The sequence below is a fragment of the Aquarana catesbeiana genome, linkage group LG01 (assembly GCF_042186555.1).
Source record: "Aquarana catesbeiana isolate 2022-GZ linkage group LG01, ASM4218655v1, whole genome shotgun sequence".
Taxonomy (NCBI): Eukaryota; Metazoa; Chordata; class Amphibia; order Anura; family Ranidae; genus Aquarana; species Aquarana catesbeiana.
In genome coordinates, this window is record NC_133324.1 from 572,200,645 (window position 1) to 572,227,094 (window position 26,450).

The following is a 26,450-nucleotide window of genomic DNA, read 5'->3' on the forward strand; positions in this document are numbered from 1 at the left end:
GTGTTTCTTTCATTTGCGAATAATCGCACCAACTGTTGTGACCCTCTCACCAAGCTGCTTGGCAATGGTCTTGTAGCCCATTCTAGCCTTGTGTAGGTCTACAATCTTGTCCCCAACATCCTTGGATAGCTCTTTGGTCTTGGCCATGGTGGAGAGATTGGAATCTGATTGATTGCTTCTGTGGACAGGTGTCTTTTATACAGGTAAAAGGCTGAGATTAGGAGCACTCCCTTTAAGAGTGCTCCCAATCTTAGCTCGTTACTTGTATAGAAGACACCTGGGAGCCAGAACTCTTGCTAATTGATAGGGGATCAAATACTAATTTCACTCATTAAAATGCAAATCAATCTGTAACTTTTTTAAAATGCATTTTTCTGGATATTTTTTTTTTTAATTCTGTCTCTCGCTGTTAAAATAAACATACCATTAAAATTATAGACTGATCATTTCTGTCAGTGGGAAAACGTACAAAATCAGCAGGGGATCAAATACGGTTTTCCCTCACTGTAAGAGGGAATTGGTTATCACAGCTATCATAATGTGGCAATCTGCTATGAATGGCTCGGTTCACAGCAATTAGTGGGCGCAGTGGCCATCCAACAGTGGTTTCTCCATTAGTGTTTAAAAACAGGTTAAGCAGGTTAACCTCCCTGACGGTATTCCCGAGTGTGGCTCGGGGTTAAATTTCAGCACCATTAGCGTTAACCTCAAGCCACACTCGGGATTACATCTCGGGATCCTGGTGCGGTATACGTACCTTGTCCCCAGGGTCCTGCAATGTCCCCCCGCACTGTCTGCGGGCTCCGTCCTCTGCCCGAAGCCTCTCTGTGCCAGGCTCCGTTCCTTGCGAGCGCTGCGACGCACGGGGTGGAGCCTAGCAGCAAATTCAAAAAACTGTAAAATTCATAACACATACAGTACTGTAATCCTACAGATTACAGTACTGTATGAATTCATTTCACTTCTTTTGTCCCCAGTGCTTTGGCCCATGCCCTGCATGCAGTTTTATATGATGTATACTGTTCTTTCTGCCTGGAAACTTGAGATTGTCCATAGCAACCAAAAAGTGTCCCTTTACATCAAAAGTGGCTTTAGACCAGCTAGAAAACAGCGATAGTAAATTATAACACTTGCAGAATTGAGGGATAGTGAATCGTGGGTAAATTTTATTATTTTTTAAAATTATTTATATTTATTATATTATAATTTATGATTTTGTGTTTCAAACTTCATCATACCCGGGATATCTACTAGACTCTTGGTGGACAGATATAAGTGTGTTATTGCTAAGAATTACAGACCTACAAGATAAAACACCACATTTCTATGCAAAATAATTGTACCGCTTTGAGATGCAAACATCTGAAATAATCATACCGCCAGGGAGGTTAAAAGAAAGAAAGATTTTAAAAGTAGTGATGTATGCAAGTGCTGTATGGTTTTCATTTAAAAAGTGAGGTCTGCTGACAGTCTACATTATAGGAGGTAGGCAACCCATGCACGCAGCCGCATTTATGACACTCAGGAAGTCTGGGAGACCCTTCTACACATCAACAAAGGCAGCCGGCGGTTGCAGCTGGCTATAGAGAAGGGAGCAGGTTGGTTCTTCCCTACCTCCTGCATACCTCATTCGGCCAATTTAGCCGATATAGAAGCTGATGTTCAGCATGGCCAGATCTAGGAGGTTCTGTCCCAGATTTCAGTTGGATGTATGTGCCTGCCACCGAGCTCCTCCTCCCTGCACACACACCCTGGGCACAGGGCACTCAGCAGATCTCATTCTCAGATAGCACACAACTGAGATTGTATTCTTTTACAAACACAGCCTCCAGGTGCACAGTATGTAGTGCCCTGCTATGTTGCTGTTCTCACCTGTGAAATCCCTAGATCGGAATAGTAGCACAACTGAAGTATCCAGCAACACAACATGCAGATTGAGGCGGCGTCTGTAACAGAATGCAATCTCAGTTATGTACTGTGTGGGAGGACAATATCTGCTGAGTGCCCTGCCAGCAGTGACCCTTGTCCTCTGCCTTACTGACCCTGGTCCTCTTCCCTGCTGAACCCTGTTCTCTACCCTATCATCTGTCTTGCTAACCCCATGTTGTCCGTCCCCCTGAACGCTGTCCTATCCCCTGGTACCCCTGTAGTCCACACCTTGCTGAACCCTGTACACTGCCCTGCTAACCCCTGTCCTCTGCCCTACTGACCCCCGTGCACTGCCCTACAAACTGCTGACCTTATCCTCTGCCCTGACATTTTTCAGTGCACCCCCACATCAGACAGGCTAGATCTGCTACTGATGTTAAGTTAACCAGCTCCTGGAAACTACTAATTTAGCAATGCAGGAATTGGGACTGATCTGAGGTGTAAAGGTGTAGGAATTGTGGTGATCTGCAGTGTGAAGGTGCAGAAACTGGACCTGATCTGAGGTGTGAAGGTGCAGGAATTGGGGCTGATCTGAGGCGTGCAGGAAATGGGGTGATCCGAGTTGTGAAGGAGCAGGAATTGGAGAGATCTGAGGTGTAAAGGTGCAGGAATTAGGCCTCATCTGACGTGTGAAGGTGTAAAGCTCAATATTAATTCCTTACCATTATTCAAGTAGTTGCTTACAGCATTTACTAAAAATGTCTTTTAGTGACTGAAAGTGTGAAAAATATATATATATATATATATATATATATATACATACACATATACACACACACAGCACACTATACTCTAAAGGTTGCTTCCTCTGATCTATAGGTTAAGCTTTTACTGTTCACACAACACAGCATAACATTGTTTCTAAAGTTTCCACATGACAATAGATGATCTTGAGCAGAATGGGAAAAAAAGGTAATGAATTGTCTTTCCTGTGTTACAATAATAACCACAAGTACATAAAGATAGAGTTACCTTTAATAACTTACTACCATGCCTTACTGAATTACGTATAAAAGGTAAATTGGTGCGTCAACAATTCTTGGCAACCACACCAAAAGATACAAATGTGCTCCTTGTTGGACTGAGTTTAGAAATAGACAAAGGCATTAAAATAATAAAGGCTAAAGAAATATTTAATCTGGAATACAGAAATCCAACCTATAAGCTTTCTATTGAATTGCCAGTTTTGTACCAACAGGTCCTACAATCTTAAATATGGCAAGGAAATAAATGCATTTTATTTTTGCAATCCCAGAGCTTATATAAACATTTACATTGATTAAGCATGTTTATAAATACAGTAGCTGGATCCATTTAGTATTATGCTGCCACTGTCATGTAGTCGTACCAAAATAGGAAAAAAAATATAATACTTTAAGTACACAACATTAAATAAATTGGAAAAAAAATACAGTATTGATATAAAATAAAAATAAAACAGTTTTAAGATTTTTCTGTACTCAAGTACATGGAAGGGATGAGGGGAAAGAACAGGTCACTCCTTCCCCTCAAAGAAATGGAAAATAGAGGCCCCTGAGAATATAAATGCAAGCATTTGTATTTTAATTTGGATAAATTATGATTTTTGTGCTACACAAACATTAAAAAGGCACATCAATGCAGGCAGTGTTATATTGTATGCAAAACCATACACTACACATAGTGTCAGATAAAGGAGGAAAAATAAAAAAAAAGTAAGGACAGTTCCTCAATGCCACATCCTCACAAGAATCTTTTTTTCCCCTTCAACAAAGTTGAGAACCTAAATGTGGGGGGCTACAATTGCATGCAGGCTTTTCCTATATGTGCAGGAAATACAGATAGCCCTCTCATCCTGGGAGTCACAAAACAGTAGCATTTCACATTTTTCCAATGATCCAAGACCTGCTTTAACAGGCTGGAACACTCAAACTGGTCAGGCTTCAGGAGATCAGAAGGCCTGCTTGATAAAAGGGCTCTGTATTGGCCTACAGGATAAAGAAATGTCAGCATTTTAAAGAAAATGGAAGCCTACATAACAGGGGCGGTGACTTGTATTAGAACTGGTCAGGTTTTTACAACGATCCAGGGTTAGAGAGATTTCCCCTTGCTTTCTGTTCCAGTGACAATGCTTTTAACAGACTGAATGGAAGGAAAAAATCTTCAACAGAAAAACAAGCACAGTGCCAAGTTACATTGCAAGAGACGCCGCTCAAACCAACGCGATGCTAACGAGATGTGTGGCCTAAGCCAGAGCTGCGCCTCTGACACGTTTCACCTCGCTCGGTGGGGCGAAATGTGTTAGTGGGTGTGGTCGGAGCAGATCTAGCCGAGTCCACACATCTCATTAGCATCAGGCTGGTTTGGGCGATATAGCTTGACACTAATGAGGTGTGTGGCCTCAGCCAGAGCCACCCTTCTGACACATTTCACCCCACTCGGTGGGGTGAAATGTTAGGGGCGTGGCCAGAGTAGTTCTAGCTGAGGCCACACATCTCGTTAGCATCGGGTTGGTTTGAGCGGCATCTCTCACAATATAGCTTGACACTAATGAGATGTGTGGCCTCAGCCAGAGCCGCTTTTCTGGCCACACACTCCTGACACGTTTCACCCCAATCGGCTCAGGTTGCCTGGTTGGATTGAGTGGCATCTCTCGCAATATAGCTTGGCACTTCTGGGTGAGTAAATTAGACGCCTGCTCTAATCTTCTGAGTACTGGCAGGGAGACACTTAATCTTGAGTGGCACTTCAAGTTTCTTCATGATCACAGGAAAACAGACTGAAATAAAACTTTTATAGGAGTTCTAGAAGTCCCATAGTCTGCTGCTGTTGAGATTTTCTCTCACTTTCTGTCTGATAAAAATGTCAGGATAGTGAAGATAAAAAGCCCTAACAAAGCACTGTATAGCAATAGAAAAGATAATAGGGGGTTTAACCCTTCCTTGACAGACACTTTAAAAGAAAAAGTGATGTCTACATCATCTGCCAACACCTGGCTGCTATTCTGAAAAGGGTTACAAAGGCAGGCTTATATCATTACATTAAAAAAAAAAAATCTTCCAAAATTCTTTTACCACAGACTTTGCTAAAGCAATTACAGAGCGGCCTGCGGGACCTCTACAGCTGAGAAAAGCCCAGCATTTTCACAATGGCTGGTGGGTGAAGGTTTTCTAATTGTTACACTTGTGGATGACACATATGACGCCGCACAAATCACAAGACATCCGTGTCATCTTGCTCAGTGGTTATATGAACCTGTCCTCCATTAGAGAAGTAAAGAAAATTCTTGATTGGATGTGCCTTAAGAAAAGATAGGGAAAAAAAATTTAAAAAATCATTCGCACAGAAACAAATCAAACACAGCTTAAGGCCTTTTCCCCTAACCCTTTCACTGCTGAAAGAATTAAAGTAAAATTTGTAAGAATTTGCATAACACTTCATGATTCCGCTTTAACAGAATTTCCACTAGTCATCCTCCTGGCTGTGGTGAAACTTGTATCGTGTTTAACAGCTGTACAGAAATTTACAACACTGCCAAAGTGAGCAGGTATGTGGACCTCTACTTGGTGTCATTGATTGAATGTTAGACTTTGAAGCCATATCTAGAGAACACATTAGAATTTACATAAAATTCATAAAAAGGACTAAACAAATCTACAAGTTACTACACACTTTACAAAGGGATCTGTGACACATTCTATATACTCAATTCTTCCTGCGCACAACAGCAAAGAAAAAAAGTACACTTAAAGTTCAAGTCTAGGAAACGGTGTGCAAGTTATTCCATTGCATTCATGCTACAATAAATTATGACACTTTCCAGTGCATTAATAGCTCAAACAAAGCAGTGTACTGAAGGGGCCTGCACTTCCCTGCATGGCAGCATGGGGGCAAAGCCATCCAGCACTGCCAACTTTTACTGAACCAGCTTATGGCCTTGGATGCACCCACATAACATTTCTTAGTACCGTGGAGAGGGAATAATCATTCGCTATCTGTCTCAAATTCAGTGTCGGACCATTCCACAGGGGCAAGGAGACGTTTTCTTTGTGCGTATTCAATAATCGCCATGTAACAAAAATAATATTGATCCCATGTTTGAATACTGAAAGCACGCTGAGTTCTCATTCTCTTCACTGTCTGTAATACATCCACTGTTCCAATGTTCTCCAGTCTGGACAGACATATATCCAAAGTACAAAAGGTACCTATTGACAGAAACACATGGATGTTAAATACTGACTCCACCACAGAAAAGAGGTCACGTAAAATTAGGAAAAGAGGGGTTACCACATCCAATGCGCTCTAGACAGCACCACCAGAGAGCAAAATCATAACTTTTCTTTATATATACACACACATATATGGGCTGGTTAAAGACACAGCCTGAATTACCAACAGTGTGTGTGATTGGCTGAATGGCAGTGAAGTGAAGGCTTATAGGTTTTCATTATTCACAGTAAAATCCTTTTCTGAGTCTATGCAGGCACACAGCTTGCTAATAAGCAATCTAGAATAATAGCTTACAGGCAGGTGGACACTAGTCAGCTAGAAAACCTGTATGTCCCTTTGAATTTGCCGCCGCGCCATCGCGTGCGCTAGCTCCATGAGTAGGATCTCGGGTCCCGCGGACTCTATGTCCGCGGGGATACCCGCGATCGCCTCACGGAGAGGAAGAACGGGGAGCTGCTAATGTAAACAAGCATCTCCCCGTTCTGCCTAGTGACAGTGTCACTGATAACAGCTCCCTGTGATCGGGAGCTATGATCAGTGATGTATCACACACAGCCCCTCCCCCCCACAGTTAGAACACATCCCTAGGACACACTTAACCCCTCCCTAGACCCCTAGTGGTTAACCCTTTCACGGCCAGTATCATTTTTACAGTAATCAGTGCAAATTTATAGCACTGATCGCTGTAAAAATGACAATGGTCCCAAAAATGTGTCAAAATTGTCTGTGTCCGCCATAATGTCATAGTCACAATAAAAATCGCAGGACCATTCACATTTACACAGCGATCAGTGCGATTAAAAATGCATTGATTACTGTGTAAATGTGACTGGCAGTGAAAGGGTTAACACTAGGCGGCACTGTAGGGGTTAACTGTGGGGGGGAGGGGCTACGTGTGACACATCACTGATCACTGCTCCCGATTACAGGGAGCTGTGATCAGTGTCATTAGGTAGAACAGGGAAATGCTGTTTTACATTAGCATTTCCCCGTTCTTCCTCTCTGTGAGACGATCGCGGGTATCCCCGCGGACATAGAGTCCGCGGGACCCGAGATCCTACTCACGGAGCTTGCGGCGGGTGCGCACCGCCACGCACGCGATGGCACAGCAGCAAATTCAAAGGGACATAAAGGTACGCCCATTTGCGCAGCCGTGCCATTCTGTCAACGTATAAGTACATGCAGCGGTCGGGAACCGGTTAAAGCTGAACTCCAGCTTTTGTTACACTTTTCATAGTGTCCAGCTTGGCCCAAACAAACTATGGCCCTCGCTAACATGTGAGGCCGCTGGATGTGCTGTACAAACTGTATGTAGCTGAGACTACATACAGCATACCCCACTCTGTTCTGGGTGTGAGCCGAGACCTTCCTGTCTTATACCTGGAACACAATAGAGTGTCTGAGTGGCACTCAGCAATTCATAGAAAGCAATGTATTCTAGCAATGAACACAAACCTTCCTCTGAGTCAGAGAGGCAGGCTGATGATGTCACAACCTGACTTAGAGGAAGCTTTAAATTCTGAAAGACTGATTACTTCCAGTGGTGGAAAATTAGCACCGTAGGGGACAACTGTCTCCCACAGGGATCTGAAGAATCCTTTTTTATTTTATTTTTACACTATTAAGCCATTTTTATGCTTTTACACTCAGATATTAAAAGGCATGATTTCAGCTCTATATCCTCAGCCCCGCTCTATCTCGGTTCAACCAGCATTCCCTTAACAGGCCTCAACAGCTTTAGAGAATATTTACCTGTTCTCCCAATGCCTGCACTGCAGTGAATCACAATTGGAGGTCCTGCAGGGTGTCCAGTCCATTCAGATCCCATGGCTTGCACAGCTACTGCCTGGTGCTGCTTTACCTGGGCTCTAAAGTCCAACATGGCAGATGCAGATTTAGGCACACCAAAGTCAGGCCAGCTCATATATTGATAATGTGCAACACTCCGGCTTTCACCAGTCTATAAAAACAGAACAAATGTAAACGTATGGAAGACTCCTATTGCAAATGCAATGGTATTACTTAAAGTTTTACCTTCACACATTGCTACATTATAAGAAACTATTCCTAGATGCTGAAAGAATATTTACATACCCCACAGATGAATGGGTACTCGTGTTGTACACCAAGTCAGAGGGTCTGTGCATGTGCGGTCTACTCACCCCATGCAGGCTTGAATTAGACAGCCTTTGGGCACCACCTACCCCAGTGCCATGATGCTGAGCTCATCACCATGGCAACAGGGTGGAAAGTGCATGTGCAGTGTTTGAATCTGAGGAAGCAGGACTCTTAGAGGTGAGCAACAGTGGCTAGTCTCACCTCTAGAAATGTCCTAGGGAAGGCCAGAGAATTCAGCTAAGGAGGAGTACATAATTTAGTATTGTTCATAAGAGCACTGTTTGTTTTTATCTACAGGGCAGATTTTTTTGTAAAGTGGTATGCAGGATGATGTAAGGAGATGATTTGTAAACCATGAATTGTAAACTTCTGGGCCTCCTTGGCTGTGCTGCAAATTTAATTATAAAAAGGTTACAAACCCTTTAAGCCTGAACATGTGACAATTCTTCCACAAGCCAAGTCATGATCAGTTCTCTTTCAGGCAGAGAAGTTGCAAGGGTTGTGCCCAGTATATGGACGTATCCATGGCTACCAGCAGAATGTCCCAGCTCATAGCTCGCACACAAGACTACAAATGTCATTCAAGCCCCAAAGCTGTAGAACTCACATATAGACAATTCCAATAGCCCTCTGCTCGCCCCTCAGTTCTGCTACAACCAGGAAGCAGACTCTCTGTCCCATGAAAACTATTGTCCAATAATAGCATCAGGACTGCATTTCACAGCTCGCGCAAGCCAGAAGTCAACCAATCATGGTGCTGTCACTTCCTATTTTCCGTCTGGCATCCAACTGCGTTATGGAATGTGTGGCCTGTCTGGGTACCAAACTTTGCAGAGAAGCCGCTAATCACATCAGGCCAAGCTCCACTTCTGTAGATTGTGAGAGTGTCCCCAGCGGGAGCCACCAGCATAGGCGTTGACTCCCCCGGGTGCACATGACTAAAAGGGCAGAGAGTGACAGAGCGTGCTGTGGAACCCGCCCTCTCCTCCGCGCTCTATTCCTGTGGGATCTGGGACTGTGCTGTGCGTGGCAGCCAACAGTGAATGGGCTGACAAAAGCCCAGGCGCCAGGGCGCAATTGCTGCCTGGCACCTGGGATTTGTCGAGTGTATGGTTAAAAGAAGCTCAAGCAACCGCCTATGATCTAGAGCAGTGTTTCTCAACTTCAGTCCTCAAGGCACTCTAAGAGGTCATGTTTTCAGGATTTCCCTCAGATGAAACGGCTGTGGTAATTACTAAGGCAGTGATACTGATCAAATCACTTGTGCAAAATAATGGCTAGCTTGAAAACATGACCTGTTGGGACACCTTGAGGACTGGAGTTGAGAAACACTGATCTAGAGGTCTCAATCTAGGTGAGCATATTTACTGCACATCATGTGGAGGTTGTGGTTTTGCAAGCACCACATTTGGAGCACTGAAGAGAAAGTGTAGAGAGAGATTTAAGTATCACGTTGTGAGCACTGAAGATTTATCGTAGAGATTACACATTTGGAAGAAGTTTGCAAAACTTTATATGGGCAGTTTTGGGTTGGAGTTCTTTTAGGACATATCACTTTGTGTGAAACACATTTTGTTTGACTATGGTGAGGTTCTTTTTGTAACAGCGCTTCACATTTTCTGTGTTTTGTTTTTCATTTGTGTATATGTGAGAGAAACACAATATTGTGTTAGTTGGCTCTTTATGTTTAGGGATAAAAAGGCTGTGCGGAGACACTATACATTATACTGTACTTCTGTAAAAGGCCTACATGTTTGGGGTCAAAGGAAAATTTCCCTGAGATAAACAAAGGCTGCCACTGCCGACTTCTCAGTCTACAAGTTCTAGTTTTCTGGCAGCCAGGCTGACCATGTGGCATCAATTCTGAGTCACTAACCAAGAACAAGTATGCAGATAAGGACTGACTTTGATTTGAATACTTGTTCTATGTCCGTGCTACATCAGCATTTTCAGGTGGTCAGCAATGGCAGCTTCTTTATTTCTCACAGAAAAGGTTTACATAAACATAAAATTCCACAACTGACACATTTTTTCACTATAACAGTTTAGAGGCATAACAACAATAAACATAGGTTATTTGTACTCACAGTAAATTTGTTCTCTTGGAGTTCATTAGGAGACACAGGATTCAGAGACATTTGGATTATACTGCTGCATAAAGGAGGCTTTGAACTAGGGTTGTCCCGATACCGATACTAGTATTGGTATCGGTACCGATACCGAGCATTTGCCCAAGTACTTGTACTCGGGCAAATGCTCCCGATGCTTCCCCCGATACCTGGAAGACAGCTGTGATCGGCGCGTGGGGGAGTTACAAGATTCTCCCCCCGCTGGCTTTCAGCAGCTTTAGTGACATACATCAGTGATCGCTCACCGCTGACTGTCACTGCATCCTCCTCCATGCCCCCTACTTTCCTCTGTCCCCCTCCGCTGTCCCTCTCTCCTTCCCTGTGTCTCTCCGCTGTCCCCCTCCGTTCCTCTCTCCTTCCCTGTGTCTCTCCGCTGTCCCCTCCGTTCTGCTGTGTCTCTCCGCTGTCCCCTCCGTTCCCCTCTCCTTCTCTGTCCCCTCCGTTCTGCTGTCTCTCTCCCCTGTGTGAATGGACAGAGTCAGCTGACTCTGTCCATTCACATAACTGATACATTGTAATCTCCTGTGATTACGATGTGTCAGTTTATGAATGGAGAGGAGCCGCTGTCTTCTCTCCATTCATTCTCAGTGCAGCTGAGGCTGCAGAGAAATGGACAGGGGAATCTCTATCCTCTGTCTCTTTCTCTGTCTCAAGGGGGAGATATCAGAGGTCTGTTAAGACCCCTGATATCTCACCAAAGCCCTCCAACAGGGCTGATTAAAAGAAAAAAAAAATATATAAAGAATAAAAAAAATATTATTGTAAAAAATAAAAATTGTAAAAAAAAAAAACAAAAAAACAAAAAAAAAAACCACATACACACACACACACACACCATTCACCCCCCCCCCCTCCCCCCCAAAAAAAGAAAACACTGTTAAAAAAAAAAACAAAAAAAAAACAAAAAAACACTGTCACGTGACATTTAAAAAAAAAGTATCGGTATCGGCGAGTACTTGAAAAAAAGTATCGGTACTTGTACTCGGTCCTAAAAAAAGTGGTATCGGGACAATCCTACTTTGAACATGCAACAGTCCTTGGTTTTGTAACAAAGCAATGCTGAATGCAACACTATAAACACAGAGGTGTGGGGCCATTTGGGATAACCATAACAAGGAAAGCACAGGGTCTAGAACCCTTGGTGAACATACAGGGTGTGGAAGAGAGGCCACAAACTGAAAGAGCTGGGGACCCACAACAAAGAGAAAGAATTGCTGATGTGCTGAAAAAACAGGCACATGCAAGTATGCGTCCTTGATCTCTACAGAGGCCAGATAGTTTCCCTGATGGAGGGAGTCTATGATAGACCTGGTAGAGAAAAGGCAGCCACCCCCTAGGAGAGTAGGAAAAATCAGAGGCATGCTTGGAGTGGAAGGGATGACACCAGGTTGGTTATCATTTGCCAATATCAAAAACCTTCTGTGGGGTGTAGTATAATGAAAAGTCTCTGAATTCTGCATCTTTTAAGCTCCGTTCACACCTAGGCATTTTTCTGCTCTAAGCCTCAGCTCTAAAAACGCCCAACAGGACAAATCCCATTCATTTCAATGGCCCCTGTTCACATCCGAGCGTTCTGTCACTTAAAGCAAACTGCCGTTGCCCAAAAAAGTACATGAGCTTCTTTTTTGGCAGATTACAGGCATTTTACTGCTTTTACATTGGTGACCTTTTAACCTTGAAAACACCTGTACAAAAACTGCAAAAATGCATGAAAAACGCCTGTAAAATAGCAACGCTTAGATGTGAACAGAGCCTTAATGAATGAGAAAGTAAACAAAGTTATTAAAGCAGAGCTCCAGCCCCCCCACACCAAAAAAATTAAGTCAGCAGCTACAAAAACTGTAGCTTCTGACTTTTATTATTAGGCCACTTACTTGTCCAGAGATCCCATGTCGTCGGCACCCCAGCCGATTTTATAATCGGCTCTCGGGTGCTGCCACCACCATTCCTTGTAAGGGAAACCAGAAGTGAAGCCATGGCAAGTTCCCCCCAGAATTGGAGATGGGTACCGGTCAAAAAACGGTACCTGATCCCCCCAAAAGGTGCCAAATGTAGCAGCGGAGGGGGGAAGAAAGCAAACAAGCAGAGTTTCCCCTTTTGGGTAGAGCTCCACTTTAATAAGTAGGAACGGAGACAAAGTCAGCTCTATTGTCATTTATGATCAGAAAAGACTGGTTCACATACTTGCTTATTATAAAGATCCAAGTGAGTTAGTTTGAAGTCTTGGAAAAGATCTATATGGATGTTTCTGATGACAAAGTGTCCAGAATCTTCACTTCTTCCTGCTTCAAGAGGCCAGTACTGTCCACATTTTATTCTACCTCTTTCTATTACTCTATTGAGGGATTTAAAAAAAAGAAAAAAAACCTTAAATTAACATACTAAATCATTTTGCCTGACATAACAGCTGTAAAGGCATAAAACTTAAGTTAAACTGAAGATTTCATATGTTATAGGGAAGATTAAGAAGTGTTGTGCCTAAGTAGTACCCTGAAACATGTATGTTTTGTCTGGAATTCCTCCTTAGAAATAGCAGTGCTAGTATCAAGAAATTTGGAGCAAGATTTGGTGATTTGACTACAGTGCTGCTCACTGCTGTTCTTGCTGGAGACTCCGACAAGAGGAAACACAGCCCCTTCCCCTAATTTGATAGAATAAGGCATGGTAAGTCAGTAAATGGGGAAATATCAGCTATTTATTTCTTCTAATTTCCACAGAAGGGAACATGCATTCAAATTCAAATGCATACAAAGCCAACGCAGCTGACAAAGCAGTCTCAAAAATAACCCAGCACTGCCTAAAACATTTATGCCTACAACCATAATAATGCAAAAGATTACAGAGAATTAATATCGTTCTTAGAGAGAAAGAAAAGTGGGAATCTTATCAGGCAAGACCAGTTTTTTTTTTATATCGTCTATGGACTAATTATTAGTACAGTGGGTGAGTGAGCATATTAAACTGCACTTACCATAGCAAGTCTGTATTTTAGTTTTTCATTTGTTTTTATTTCAAGGCTATCATGTAAATGCCTATGCCTAACAGTAAAAACATGGGGCAACATCTTTGATCTATCATAAGATACAGTGGATATAAAAAGTCTACACACCCCTGTTAAAATGTCAGGTTTCTGTGATGTAAAAAAATGACAAAGATAAATACCGTATTTATCGGCGTATAACACGCACTTTTTTCCCCTTAACATCAGGGGAAAGTCGCAGGTGCGTGTTATACGCCGATACCATGCGATCCCGAGCTGTCAAAACTTAAAAATCGCCGACCGCGAATTGAAAATGGCGCCGCCGGCGCCGAAATACACAGAGCCGGTCCTCGGCTCTTTCCGGCGGCTCTCGTTCACTTTCGGCTCCACTCGTAGTCCCGAGCGGAGCTATCCGAACCTACTCGGCTAGGTTCGGATAGCTCCGCTCGGGACTACGAGTGGAGCCGAAAGTGAACGAGAGCCGCCGGAAAGAGCCGAGGACCGGCTCTGTGTATTTCGGCGCCGGCGGCGCCATTTTCAAATCGCGGTCGGCGATTTTGAAGACAGGGGATCGAAGGCTGCACTGGGCAAGGCTGCACTGGGGAAGGCTGCACTGGGGAAGGCTGCACTGACGAAGGCTGCACTGACGAAGGCTGCACTGACGAAGGCTGCACTGACGAAGGCTGCACTGACGAAGGCTGCACTGACGAAGGCTGCACTGGGGAAGGCTGCACTGGGGCAAGGCTGCACTGAGAAGGCTGCAATGATGGGCATTTAAATGTAAGTTTTTTTCCCTTCAACTTCCCTCCTAAAAGTTTTTTTTCCTTAAAATTCCCTCCTAAATTGGGGTGCGTGTTATACGCCGATAAATACGGTAATTTCAGAACCTTTTCCACCTTTAATGTGATCTGAATAAACTGTACAACTCAACTGAAAAACTGAAATCTTTTGAGGGTGGGGGGCAGGAGTAAAAATAAAAAAAAACAAATAAGGTTGCATAAGTGTGCAAACCCTTAAACTTATACTTTGTTGAAGCACCGTTTGATTTTATTACAACACTCAGTCTTTTTGGGTATTAGACTATCAGCATGGTGCATCTTGACTTGGCAATATTTGCCCACTCTTTACAAAAACACTCCAAATCTGTCAGATTACGATGGCACCTCCTGTGCACAGCCCTTTTCAGATCACCCCACAGATTTTCAATCAGATTCAGGTCTGGGCCATTCCAAAACTTTAATCTTATTCTGGTGAAGCCATTCCTTTGTTGATTTGGATGTATGCTTTGGGTAGTTGTCATGCCGAAAGATGAAGTTCCTCTTCATGTTCAGCTTTCTAGCAGAAGCCTAAAAGTTTTGTGCCAATATTGGCTGGTATTTGGAACTGTTCATAATTCCCTCTACCTTGACTAAGGCCCTGTTCCAGCTGAAGAAAAACAGCCCCAAAGCATGATGCTGCCACCACCATGCTTCACTGTGGGTATGGCGTTCTTTTTGGTCATGTATAGTGTTGTTTTTGCGCCAAACATATCTTTTGGAATTACGGCCAAAAAGTTCAACCTTGGTTTGGGATTTAGGGTAACACTGGGAACTATGTCCCATGGACAGTTTCACCCAGAGTTACCTGTTAACTGCTCTACAACCGCCACTGACATGTGGATACATCCCACTTGTATTACCTGTGTACTGCTCTTCTTTCTTCCCCTCGCTCCCTCGGCCATCCACGAACTAGCTGCCAGCTTTTTACAACTGCTTGAACCTGATCCCCCTGTGGATCTCAGTGCCTACTCACAAGTCAGCTGTCCCAGTTCATCTACATTGCCATATATTATAGTGGCCCATTTTCACGTGAGCCTTCTGACATACTTGGTCCCCCTCACTGTTCATCATTGGCCACTGTGGACCTACGCTGTTTTTTTTTTGCCTCCATACATTGCTAGCTCCCATCAGTTCCCTGGTGTGTGTGTGGTGTTGAATGACTGAGAGCCCGGGTGTGTTTTTAATAGCTCATGACAACATTGTTGTGAATGTTTTCATCTCTGATGTGCTGAAGGTTTGACATTTCTCATATTTTTGGTATTGATTTCTACTTTTTGCATTAAAAAAATTCTGCTCAATACACATGCCGCAAGGAGTTTCCTTTTGGAGCCCCTTGCTTTCAGCTTTGGTCTCATCCGAACCACAGCTGAATTTTTTCTTAATCAGACCATAACACATTTTCCCACATGCTTTTGGGAGACTAGATGTGTTTTTGCTAAATTTAGCCGGGCTTGGATATTTTTCTTCGTAAGTAAAGGCTTTTGTCTTGCCACTCTACCCCAAAGCCCAAACATATGAAGAATACAGGAGATTGTTGTCACATGTAGCACACAGCCAGTACTTGCCAGATATTCCTGCAGCTCTTTTAGCCACTTAAGGACCCCCACCGCATATATACTGCGGCAGGGCGGCCCTATTGCGCGAAATGACGTACCCGTACGTCGTTTTGTGCACGAGACACTGCCCGCGCGCCTGCTGCACAGCAGGGAAGCAGATGCACGGGTCTGGCACCCACTATGTCCGCGGCCACCCACGATAGCTTCTCAGAGAGAAAGAACGGGGATCTGCCTATGTAAACAAAGCAGATCCCCGTTCTGACAGGGGAGTACAGAAAGATCGTCTGTTCCTAGTGATCAGGATCAGCGATCTCTGTGCTTCCAGTCAGTCCACTCCCCCCACAGTTAGAAACACCTACCTAGGAAACACATAACCCCTTGATCGCCCCCTATTGTTAACCCCTTCCCTGCTAGTGTCATTTATACAGTAATCAGTGCATATTTTTAGCTCTGATCACTGAAATAATGTCACTGGTCCCAAAAAAGTTTCAAAGGTGTCTGATCTGTCCGCCGCAATTCTGCTAAAAATCGCTGATCACCGCCAATACAAGATAAAAATGCCATAAATCTATCCCCTATTTTGTAGACGCTATGACTTTTGCGCAAACCAATCAATGTATACTTATTGCGATTTTTTTACTAAAATTATATAGAAGAATACATATTGGCCTAAACTGATGACTAAATTTTTATTTTTATTTTTACTGGATATGTATTATAGCAAAAACTAAAAAATATATTTTTCTTTTTCAAATTGACGGTCTTATTTTCTTTATAGCGCAAAAAAATAAAAAAACCGCAGCGGTGATCAAATACCACCAAAAGAAAGCTCAATTTGTGAGAGACAAAGGTCATCAATTTTATTTGGGTACAGTGTCACACGCCCGTGTAATTGTCAGTTCAAGTAACGCAGCGTCGTCGTATCGCAAAAAATGGCCTGGTCATTAAAAGGAGAAATCCAGCCTGAGGTCACAGGAGTGCAATTCATTTTGCACTCCCTGTGACCCGTTTTCAGCGGAGAGTGGTCTGAAGATCGCTTTTCGCTGATGTCATTGCAATCAGTCGAGGCAGCGTGTCATCCCGACTTCAGAAGTCTGGATCCGCCAGCTGCCTTGACTGATTGCAGTCTCAGCAAGCCGCTGGGACGGCAGCTCCCCGTCCCTCCACAGCTCATCGCTACAATGAGCGTGGAGGAACAGAGCAGGAGAGATGCTGACTGACAGTCAGCAGCTCTCTGCTCTGAGAGGAGTGAGAACGGAGCCATTGGCGATGTTCGGAGGCTCGGTTCTCTGTGCTGAGATGTCGAGGGACAGCTGCAGCATCGGTCTGATGCTGCATCCACCTAGGTAAGTATGATTCTCAAAAAACAAAACAAAAAAACATAAGGGTAAAGCCTTTCGGGGCTGAAGTGGTTAATGGTGCTGTAGGCCTCTTGGCAGCCTCCCTGACCAGTTTTCTTCTCGTCTTTTCATCAATTTTGGAGGGACGTCCAGTTCTTGGTAAAGTCACTGGTTGTGCAATATTTTCTCCACTTGATGACTGTCTTCACTGTGTTCCATGGTATAGCTAATGCTTGGAAATTCTTAAGTACCCTTCTCCTGACTGATACCTTTTAACAATGCGATCCCTCTGATAATGTCAGGAAAGACCAACTAGAACAGCTGAACTTTATTTGGGGTTAATCAGAGGCACTTTAAATGATGGCGGCAGGTGTGTACTGACTCCTATTTAACATGCGTTTGAATGTGATTGCTTAATTATGAACACAGCTACATCCCTAGTTATAAGAGGTTGTACACAATTATGCACATTATTCTCCCCCCTCCCCCGCCAAAAGATTTCAGTTTGTTTTTAAATTGAGTTGTACAGTTTATAGGTCACATTAACCACTTCAAGACCAAGCACATTTCTGACACTTATTGTTTACAAGTTAAAATCAGTATTTTTTGCTAGAAAATTACTTAGAACCCCCAAACATTATATCTCTGTGACAGGAGTCACTTTTGGGTGCAGGGTGACCAAGAAAAGAATGAACCCTGAGAACACGATTGGATTACTTCAAATGGGACAGTAATATTCATTAACAATATCTCAAGAAATATGAAGATTGTATCCCCTGTACACTGTGAGGTCTATGGCCAGGAAGTATAACTCCTAATATGGGCATTCCAGGAAGTTCACGATGTTGCTTTTGTCTGGATAAGTAAATTGTGTTAATCTTGTCTTGTTTCCCTTCATCTATTATTAAGTGTGCTAATGAACTCACCTGTTGTCTGCTAGGGGAGGTATTGACACTCAAAATAATGTGTATTGGGGGCTCGTTATGTAACTATTGTGTGATGTTGTGGGTGGATCCAGGTCATTCTTCATGTGGCACCTGCAGTATTCTCAAGTGTATAAAAAGAGCCTGCATTTGTTTCAATAAAGAGTCTGATTCCTGTTTGACCTACCGTACAGAGCCTCGTCTCGTACTTTTGGGGGGGGGGGAGAATTATTCATATGGGTTTCTTGTTTGGCTGATTGGAGTGTTCGGTAGCTGCCTTTGTGTTTGGAAATGGAATGTCCTAAACGGCTTTAACCCCTTTCATACTCGGGGTGTCGTTACTATTGGTGGCAAGCAGCGGGATGATTCCCACAGCCCAGAAGGACAGCTACAAGAGGGCACAGGCCAATGGAAGCACAGTATGAACGGCTAAAGCGCTCTACCTTCAAGGACTTACTGGAGAACTGGGGCCGACCGGCCAACAACCGTAAGAAGAGGGACATTATCGCAGAACTAGTTGTAATTGATAGAGCCGAAAGACCCAACATAACCGAAAGGCCCAGCGTAACAGACAGGACACCCGAAGAGGCAAGTTTTGATCGGGCTGTTAACATAAGACTGGCACATTATGGCCCTAACCCTATGGCGGAAGATTATAGACCGAGTTATAGCGGCGATGGAGGCAAATTGGCTACAGCAAAGAGGTGCTGCAGCAACAGGAGTCACTGCTCTTAAAAATTTCATCGAAACAGAAGGGTAGATTGATGGGTACCCTTGCCGATTTTGAACAGCAATGTGCCCTACACCGGGTGCCCACAGAGGAATGGGTTACCATTTTGTCTGGGAAATTGTCTGGCCGTGCCAGTGAAGTATTCAGGACCATCCCAGCCGAGGAGATTATGAACTATGGGCTGGTAAAAGAAGCACTTTTGGCCAGGTATACCGTCACACCGGAGGCCGTTCTGAGAGACGAGCAAGCAGACTGGAGACTCGTATAATGAGTGGGCATGCCGCCTACACCGCACGGCATCCCACTGGGTCGCTGGTTGATAAGCAGTATCCGGGGAAGAGGTGCTGCAGTGTTCCTGCTGGAGCACTTCTTTGACAAGCTGTCCCCAGAAGTCAGAGAGTGGGTCCGGGACCGAAAACCTTGCCTGAAGCAGCTCGCCTGGTGGACGAATACACAGACGCACGCAACCTGGATAACCCTTCGGTCAAGACAACACTTCGGGTGGATTATCGATCAGCGGCACCCCCTCCAGCGGCCACATATTCTCAGCAGCCCAGGTTCAACCCCCAGGACTACTCACAACCCATCAGGTGTTTCGGGTGTAAACAGCTGGGGCACAAAAAGCCAGACTGTCCGTTGAATCCAGCAGTCCCAGTCGTGGAGAAAGTCAGCAGAGGGTAATCCCCGCACATCCATACCTGCGGCTCACTACGTTGAGGAAGATCAACAAGCAGCTAACCAGGACAACAGGCAGCAACACAGGCAGACTATCTGGGTTAATGGAAAGGTAGCCAATGGCCTACGTGATACTGGCGCCACCATGACCCTACTACAGAAGAACCTCATCCCAGAGAGCCAACACACTGGAGACACCGTAGCCATAAGGGTAGCAGGAGGCACCATTTTCCGGCTACCCGTTGCCCGTGTTCACCTGGTTTGGGGGTTTGGTTGGGGATACGTGAATGTGGGGGTGATGGATTTGCCAGCGGATGTTCTTCTGAGGAATGATTTGGACCCCCTCGTTTCATCTCATTAGAGGACACTGGGAGTGAGAGACAGAGCAGGAGGGAACCCCCATAGTGCCCCATGTTCTGGAACTCACAGACCACATGGAGTAACTGTCTCTGGTGGCAAGGGAGAATCTCCAGGCGGCCCAGGGGAGACAGAAGAGATGGTACGATCGGGGGGGCCGACAGCGTATCTTCCAGGTTGGGCAGAAGGTCTTAGTGCTCAAACCTGTGAAGACCGACAAGATGCAGGCATCTTGGCAAGGCCCGTATAAAGTAGTAGCTCAGGTATGTGATACTACCTATGTTATTGCCAGCTGTGCAGATGAAAGAATCCAGCGAACCTTTCATGTGAACATGCGGACGGAGTATCAGGAACGGCAGGAGGATGCTGCTGCAGTATGTGCCACTGCTGCGGACGACTCCGAAACTTTACACCTCCCTGACTTACTAGAGAGAGACCCCCAGACTGACCTCATTAGCCTCGTACAGCTAGGGGACCGGTTAAGCCCCACAAAGAAGGTTAAGCGGCTTCTGCGGGAGAAACAGGTGACTTTCTCCCAAAAACTGGGCTACACGACCCTGGCTGTGCATAAAGTAGAGACCCCTGGACAAGCACCCCTTCGACAACCCCCTACCATATCCCCCTGAAGCAGTCTGGGATGTACTACCGACATTTTTTCTCTGATTATAGTGCTATCTCCAAGCCCCTGACTGACCTGACTAAAAAGAATTTACCTAGGTAGATCCTGTGGTCTCCAGCTTGTGAAGCCGCGTTTCTAGCCCTAAAGCAAGCGCTTCTAAATGCCCGTCTTGGCTGCCCCAGTACCTAACAAACGTTTCCTTGTCCACACAGATGCTTCCATGTTTGGACTGGGGGCTGTGCTGAGCCAAATCGGGGAGGATAACTTAAAAAGTTGAACCCTTATTTGTACGGACAGGAATTTTCATTAGTCACGATCACAACCCATTGGTCTGGCTTAACCGGGTCTCAGAAGACAATGGAAGGTTGCTGCGGTGGAGCTTAGCCCTGCAACCTTACAATTTCACCGTCAGCTACCGACCCGGGTTGTCCCGGCAAACAGATGTCACTCCGGCCTCCTAGTTCCGGACATCCCCAAGTTGACCCGAGAATGATCGAGCCGGGTCTGCCGGAGTGTCCCACAAGGAGGGAGCCATGTGATGGGAGTCACTTTTGGGTGCAGGGTGACCAAGTAAAGAATGAACCCTGAGAATATGATTGGATTACTTCAAATGGGACAGTAATAATTATTAACAATATCTCTCAAGAAATATGAAGATTTTATCCCCTGTACACTGTGAGGTCTATGGCCAGGAAGTATAACTCCTAATATGGGCATTCCAGGAAGCTCAATGTAAGAGACCAACCGTCTATTACTTAACGATGTTGCTTTTGTCTGGATACGTAAATTGTGTTAATCTTGTCTGAGGCAGTTTTTCCTTCACCTATTATTAAGTGTGCTAATGAACTCACCTGTTGTCTGCTAGGGGAGGTATTGACACTCAGAATAATGTGTATTGGGGGTAAGGACGAGCTCCGGCATGTGCAGCATGCTGCACATGCCGAGCCTGCCAGGAAGTCGGCACGGCGCAGCGCTAATCACAGGCAGTGAGATATTTCATGATGTGCGGCTGCAGAGATCGGGAAATGTCTCACTGCCTGTGATTAGCGCTGCGCCCACTTCCTGGTGGGCTCGGCACGTGCAGCGTGCGAACACGCCAGAGCTCATCCTTAATTGGGGGCTTGTTATGTGACCATTGTGTGATGTGGTTGGATCCGGGTCATTGTTCATGTGGCGCCTGCAGTATTCTCAAATGTATAAAAAGAGCCTGTTTCAATAAAGAGTCTGATTCCTGTTTGACCCTCCGTATAGAGCCTTGTCTCGTACTTGGGGGGAAGAATTATTCATATGGGTTTCTTGTTCGGCTGATTGGAGTGTTCGGTAGCTGCCTTTGTGTTCAGAAATGGCACGTTCTAAATGGCTTTAACCCCTTTCATACTCAGGGTGTCGTTACAATATCCTTTTTTAGCAATGAGGCTAGAGAACATGGCGGCAGTTGCAATATTTTATGTCACACGGTATTTGTGCAGCAATTTTTCCAAACGCAATATTTTTTTCAAAAATACGCTCTCTTGAATTTAAAAATAAGAAAAAACAGTAATGTTATAACAATTTTTTTTGCATATTGTGAAAGATGTTATTCCCAACATGTTACACTTTAAAATTGCATACACTTGTGGAATGGGGACAAACTACGGTATTTAAAAATCTCCATAGGTGACATTTTAAAATTTTTAACAGTTACCAGTTTAGAGTTGCAGAGGAGGTCTTTTACTAGCTCTAACAATCGTGTCGATACCTCACATGTGTGATTTGAAAACTGTGTACATTTGTGGGCGCGACATATGTATGCGGTTTCTTTGGTTAAAAAAATTTTTTAAATCTCATAACTTTTATTGCTGTCACAAGGAATGTAAACATCCCTTGTGACAGTAATAGGTAGTGGCATGTACTCTTTATGGAGGGATCTGGGATCTAAAAGACCCCAAATTCCTCCTTTGCACTTCAAAGTATTGAAAACGCCAAAATCTGCATTTTGAAACACTGATTTTTTTTTTTTTTTTAAATCCGCGTCATTGGCAGTCGAGCAAACTGGAAGAGACGTCGCTTCCGTGTTACTACATCAGAGACACAATCAAAGCCAATTCCGGCTTTGTTCGGGTCTCTGGCCATCCGGCGGACATGCCGGTTGGACGCTTGGGTCTCATGCTGGAACGAGATACCCGGGCGAAGCGGCGGGTAAGAACGGCCGAGCAGCTCATTAGCCGCATCAGCTGTTATCATGAGAAAGCCGACCGCCAGCTCCAAACAAAACGGTACAGGGGTGGATGCCTCTGGCTGCAGGCATCACCCCGGTAAAACCACTTCAACAAAATAATGTACAGGTACGCTATTTTGCGTGAAGTGGTTAAAGGTGGAAAGATTTATGAAGTGATCTTTGTCTAATTTTTTTACATCACACAAACCTGCCATTTTAACAGGGATGTGTAGACTTTTTATATCCACTGTATACTGTGCAGTATATTGCATACAAAAAGCTGAAACAAAAGGTTTAAAAGTAGAACACACAAGCACAAAATCTATTTTTTTTTACTCTGGCAAGTTATTTCCATGTATGACAGTGAGCAGAGTAAGATGTTCTTTATTGAATTACACCATATATGTCTGTGAGGAGAGTAAAATCATCTTTATAGAATTATGCCATGTTGATTCGTGTAGGATTGAAGGACTCACACTGTTGGGGAAGTTAGGAGAAATGTATTGTAATCTAACCCAATTAAAGCAGCTAATCAAATTTTAATGATCATTGCCTATAGTTTTTTGGAAAATGTTGCACTTTACCTCGTTGTCATAACAATTATTAAAACTCTCTGTTCCCACACCATGCGCCAAAAATCATCAAATGTTTTAGGCAAAGGACCTGGTTAAAAAAAAAAAAAAAAATCAATCATCAAGGAGTTGTCATTCCACTGAAATGCAGTTTGCATCAAAAGTTACTGTAAAAAATAAAACCAAATAAGACTTTACTTAAATCCCGGGTCCATAAAACCATCTGCAAGTAGCTGCAGTCATCCTCAGATTATCTTTAGAGTACCCTGAATTGTGCACAATACCATTTCTGGTCCCTCTACCGAATCTCACCATTGAAGGTAAAGATTAGTATCAGCTGCATGTTGGTATATGGGACTGCACTCACAAAATAAGTCTCTTACAAAGAAGAATGCCAGTAAGAAAGGTATCAGGACCTAGTCGTGTAATGAAGATCTGTTAAATGCAGCCAATTTCTTTATATGCATAAAACTTTCAGGCAACCCACACACAATGATAGATAAGCTGAAAGCATGTGCAATTAATACATCTTACCTTGTGTTGCAATGTAGGCATTTTTCCTTTTATACCCGTCCATAAAACTGGCATTTATATAGTCAGTGGTCTGCAAAATCAAAGTGTTATAAAGTGTAATGGACTCATTAAATGTAGTCATTAATATAATAACTTTTGTGTCAAGATCGGCAATAATAGCCAACAGTATAAACCCATTACAGCAGTTGGCTACAGAGTAGGTGGAATTAGATTTATCACTACAGATTACCAACTTTCTAAAGGAGTAGAAAAAAACCCGTGTTAGCAATTAAAAACCCAGAAGTGTGCAGCAGAATGTAAAAAAAAAAATCCTTTGCATGTTCGGATGAGTGACCTAAACGCAGTGTCATCTTACAATGGGATAAAAATGTTTTTGATCCCCTGCAGATTTTGTATGTTTGCCCACTTAGAGAAATGAAGGGTCTATAATGTTTATCATAGGTATATTTTAAATGATAGAGACAGACTATCAACCAAAAATCCAGAACACATAATACATATGTTATAAATTGAGTTGCAGTTCAGTGAGTAAAATAAGTATTTGATCCCCAAGCAAAACCATGACTTTGTACTTGGTGTAGAAACCCATGTTGGCAAGCACAGAGGTAAGACGTTTCTTGTAGTTGGTGACCAAGTTTGCACACATCTCAGGGGGGATTTTGGTCTACTCTTCACAGATCTTCTTTAAATCCTTAAGGGTTCTTGGCTGTCGCTTGGCAATGCAAAGTTTCAGCTCCCGCCATACATTTTCTATAGGATTAAGGTCTGCAGCCTGGTTAGTCCACTCCTTGACCTTAATGTGCTTCTTCTTGAGACAGTCCTTTGTTGCCTTGGCAGTGTGTTTTGGGTCACTGTCATGCTGGAAGACCCATCTTCAGTTTTCTGGCTTATGGAAGATTCTCATCCAAGATTTTCCAAAACATGGCCATGGCCTCTCAATGCGGCAAAGACAGCCTGTACCTTTAGCAGAAAAACAGCCCCAAAGCATAATAATGTTTCCACCTTCGTGCTCGACTGCAGGGATGTTCTTAGGGTCATAGTCAACGTTTTTCTTCCACCAAACACGGTGAGTCGAGGTAATGCCAAAGAGTTCAATATTGGTCTCATCTAAGCACAGCACTTTCTCCCAATCCTTCTCTAAATCATTTAGATGTTCATTGGCAATCTTTAGATGGGCATATACATGTGCCTTCTTGAGGAGGTTGACCTTGCGGGCGCTGCAAGATTTCAATCTATGGCGGCGTATTGCATCACCAATGGTTTGTTTGGTGACTGTGGTCCTAACTGCCTTAAGATCATTCACAAGCTCCTCCTGTGTAGTTTTGGGCTGATCCCCCACTTTTCTCATGATCATCTTTATCCCATGAGGCAAAACTTTGCATGGTGCTCCAGACCGAGGGAGATTGATGGTTATTTTGTATTTTTTTCCCCCATTTGTGAATAATCTCTCCAACAGTTGTATCCTTCTCACCAAGCTTCTTGCTAATGGTCTTGTAGCCCATTCCAGCCTTGTGCAGGTCTACAAACTTGTCCCTGATGTCCATTTACAGCTCTTAGGTTTTGCTCATTATGGTGAGGTTTGAATGGAAGGAAGAGCTTCTGTGGACACGTGTCTTTTATACGCATAACAAGCTGTCATTAGGCCAGCCTTCTTAAAATTGACAGGACTAATCTGTGTACCACATGAGCACATACTGTAACCAGTCTGTGGGAGACAGAATTATTGTTGGTCGGTAGGGGATCAAATACTTATTTTACTCACTGAACTGCAACTCAATTTATAACATTTGTATCATGCGTTTTTCTCTGGATTTTTGGTTGATATTCTGTCTCTATCGTTTAAAATACACCTATGATAACAATTATAGACCCTTCATTTCTTTGCAAGTGGGCAAACTTACAAAATCTGCAGGGGATCAAATAATTATTTTCCCCACTGTATTTACTAAGCTTAGTGAACATTCACTTTTGCAAAGGTTGTAAAAAAGCCTGTTTATTTAGAGGAGGGGGTGGCTGAGATAGGGACTAGTGCCATATTACCTTTCACTTTAAATAGTTCATTTGGGCCCCTGCATGGAAATCTACACAAAGGAGTGAAAAGTTACAAACTGACTGTAGCCAGCAAGCGATCACTAATAGTAGGGGCATGGGAGCTCAGAAGGGATGATCAGATTCAGACCCTGTAAAAGTGTAAAAAATAAAAAAATAAAAAAGAAGGGGGGAGAGAAAATTCCTCAGGTTGTAACAATGACATCAGATGACACTGTGCAAGCATCAAATACACACCAGTGGGCGCATTACAATTTGAAGTTTTAACTTTTGAAAACCTGTGAAAATCTTGCTGTCATGTTAATTTGTGCCCTTGTCAACCTGACTTACAGTGAGGGAAAATGTATTTGAACCCCTGCTGATTTTGCACATTTGCCCACTGACAAACAAATGATCAGTCTATAAATTTTAATGGTATGTTTATTTTAACAGTAAAAGACAGGACAACAAAAATATTCAAAAAAGTTATAAATTGATTTGCATTTTAATGTGTAAAATAAGTATTTTATCCCCAATCTGCAAGATTTGTGACTCCCAGCTGTCTTCTATATAGGTAACGAGCTGAGATTAGGAGCACTCTCTTAAAGGGAACGCGCCTAATCTCAGTTTACCTGTAAAAAAAAAAAAAAATAAGACACCTGTCCACAGAAGCAATCAGATTCCAATCTCTCCAGCATGGCCAAGACCAAAGAGCTGTCCAAGGATGACAGGG

At 43.6% G+C, this 26,450-nt stretch overlaps 1 protein-coding gene across 2 annotated transcripts in view; it reads right to left on the reverse strand.

Moving 5' to 3' along the window:
* Positions 1 to 2,886: 2,886 nt before the first annotated feature.
* Positions 2,887 to 26,450, reverse strand: part of LOC141106574 (tyrosine-protein phosphatase non-receptor type 9-like) — a 101,191-nt gene continuing 77,627 nt past the window's right edge. For both annotated transcript variants that reach the window (XM_073597468.1, XM_073597458.1), the window contains 5 exons: positions 23,690 to 23,759; positions 23,168 to 23,246; positions 12,573 to 12,723; positions 7,894 to 8,101; positions 2,887 to 6,116 (listed from right to left, as the gene is read on the reverse strand). In XM_073597468.1, coding sequence (XP_073453569.1) covers positions 5,893 to 6,116; positions 7,894 to 8,101; positions 12,573 to 12,723; positions 23,168 to 23,246; positions 23,690 to 23,759 — 732 coding nt within the window. In that variant the 3' untranslated portion in view covers positions 2,887 to 5,892. The remainder of the gene's footprint in view (positions 6,117 to 7,893; positions 8,102 to 12,572; positions 12,724 to 23,167; positions 23,247 to 23,689; positions 23,760 to 26,450) is intronic.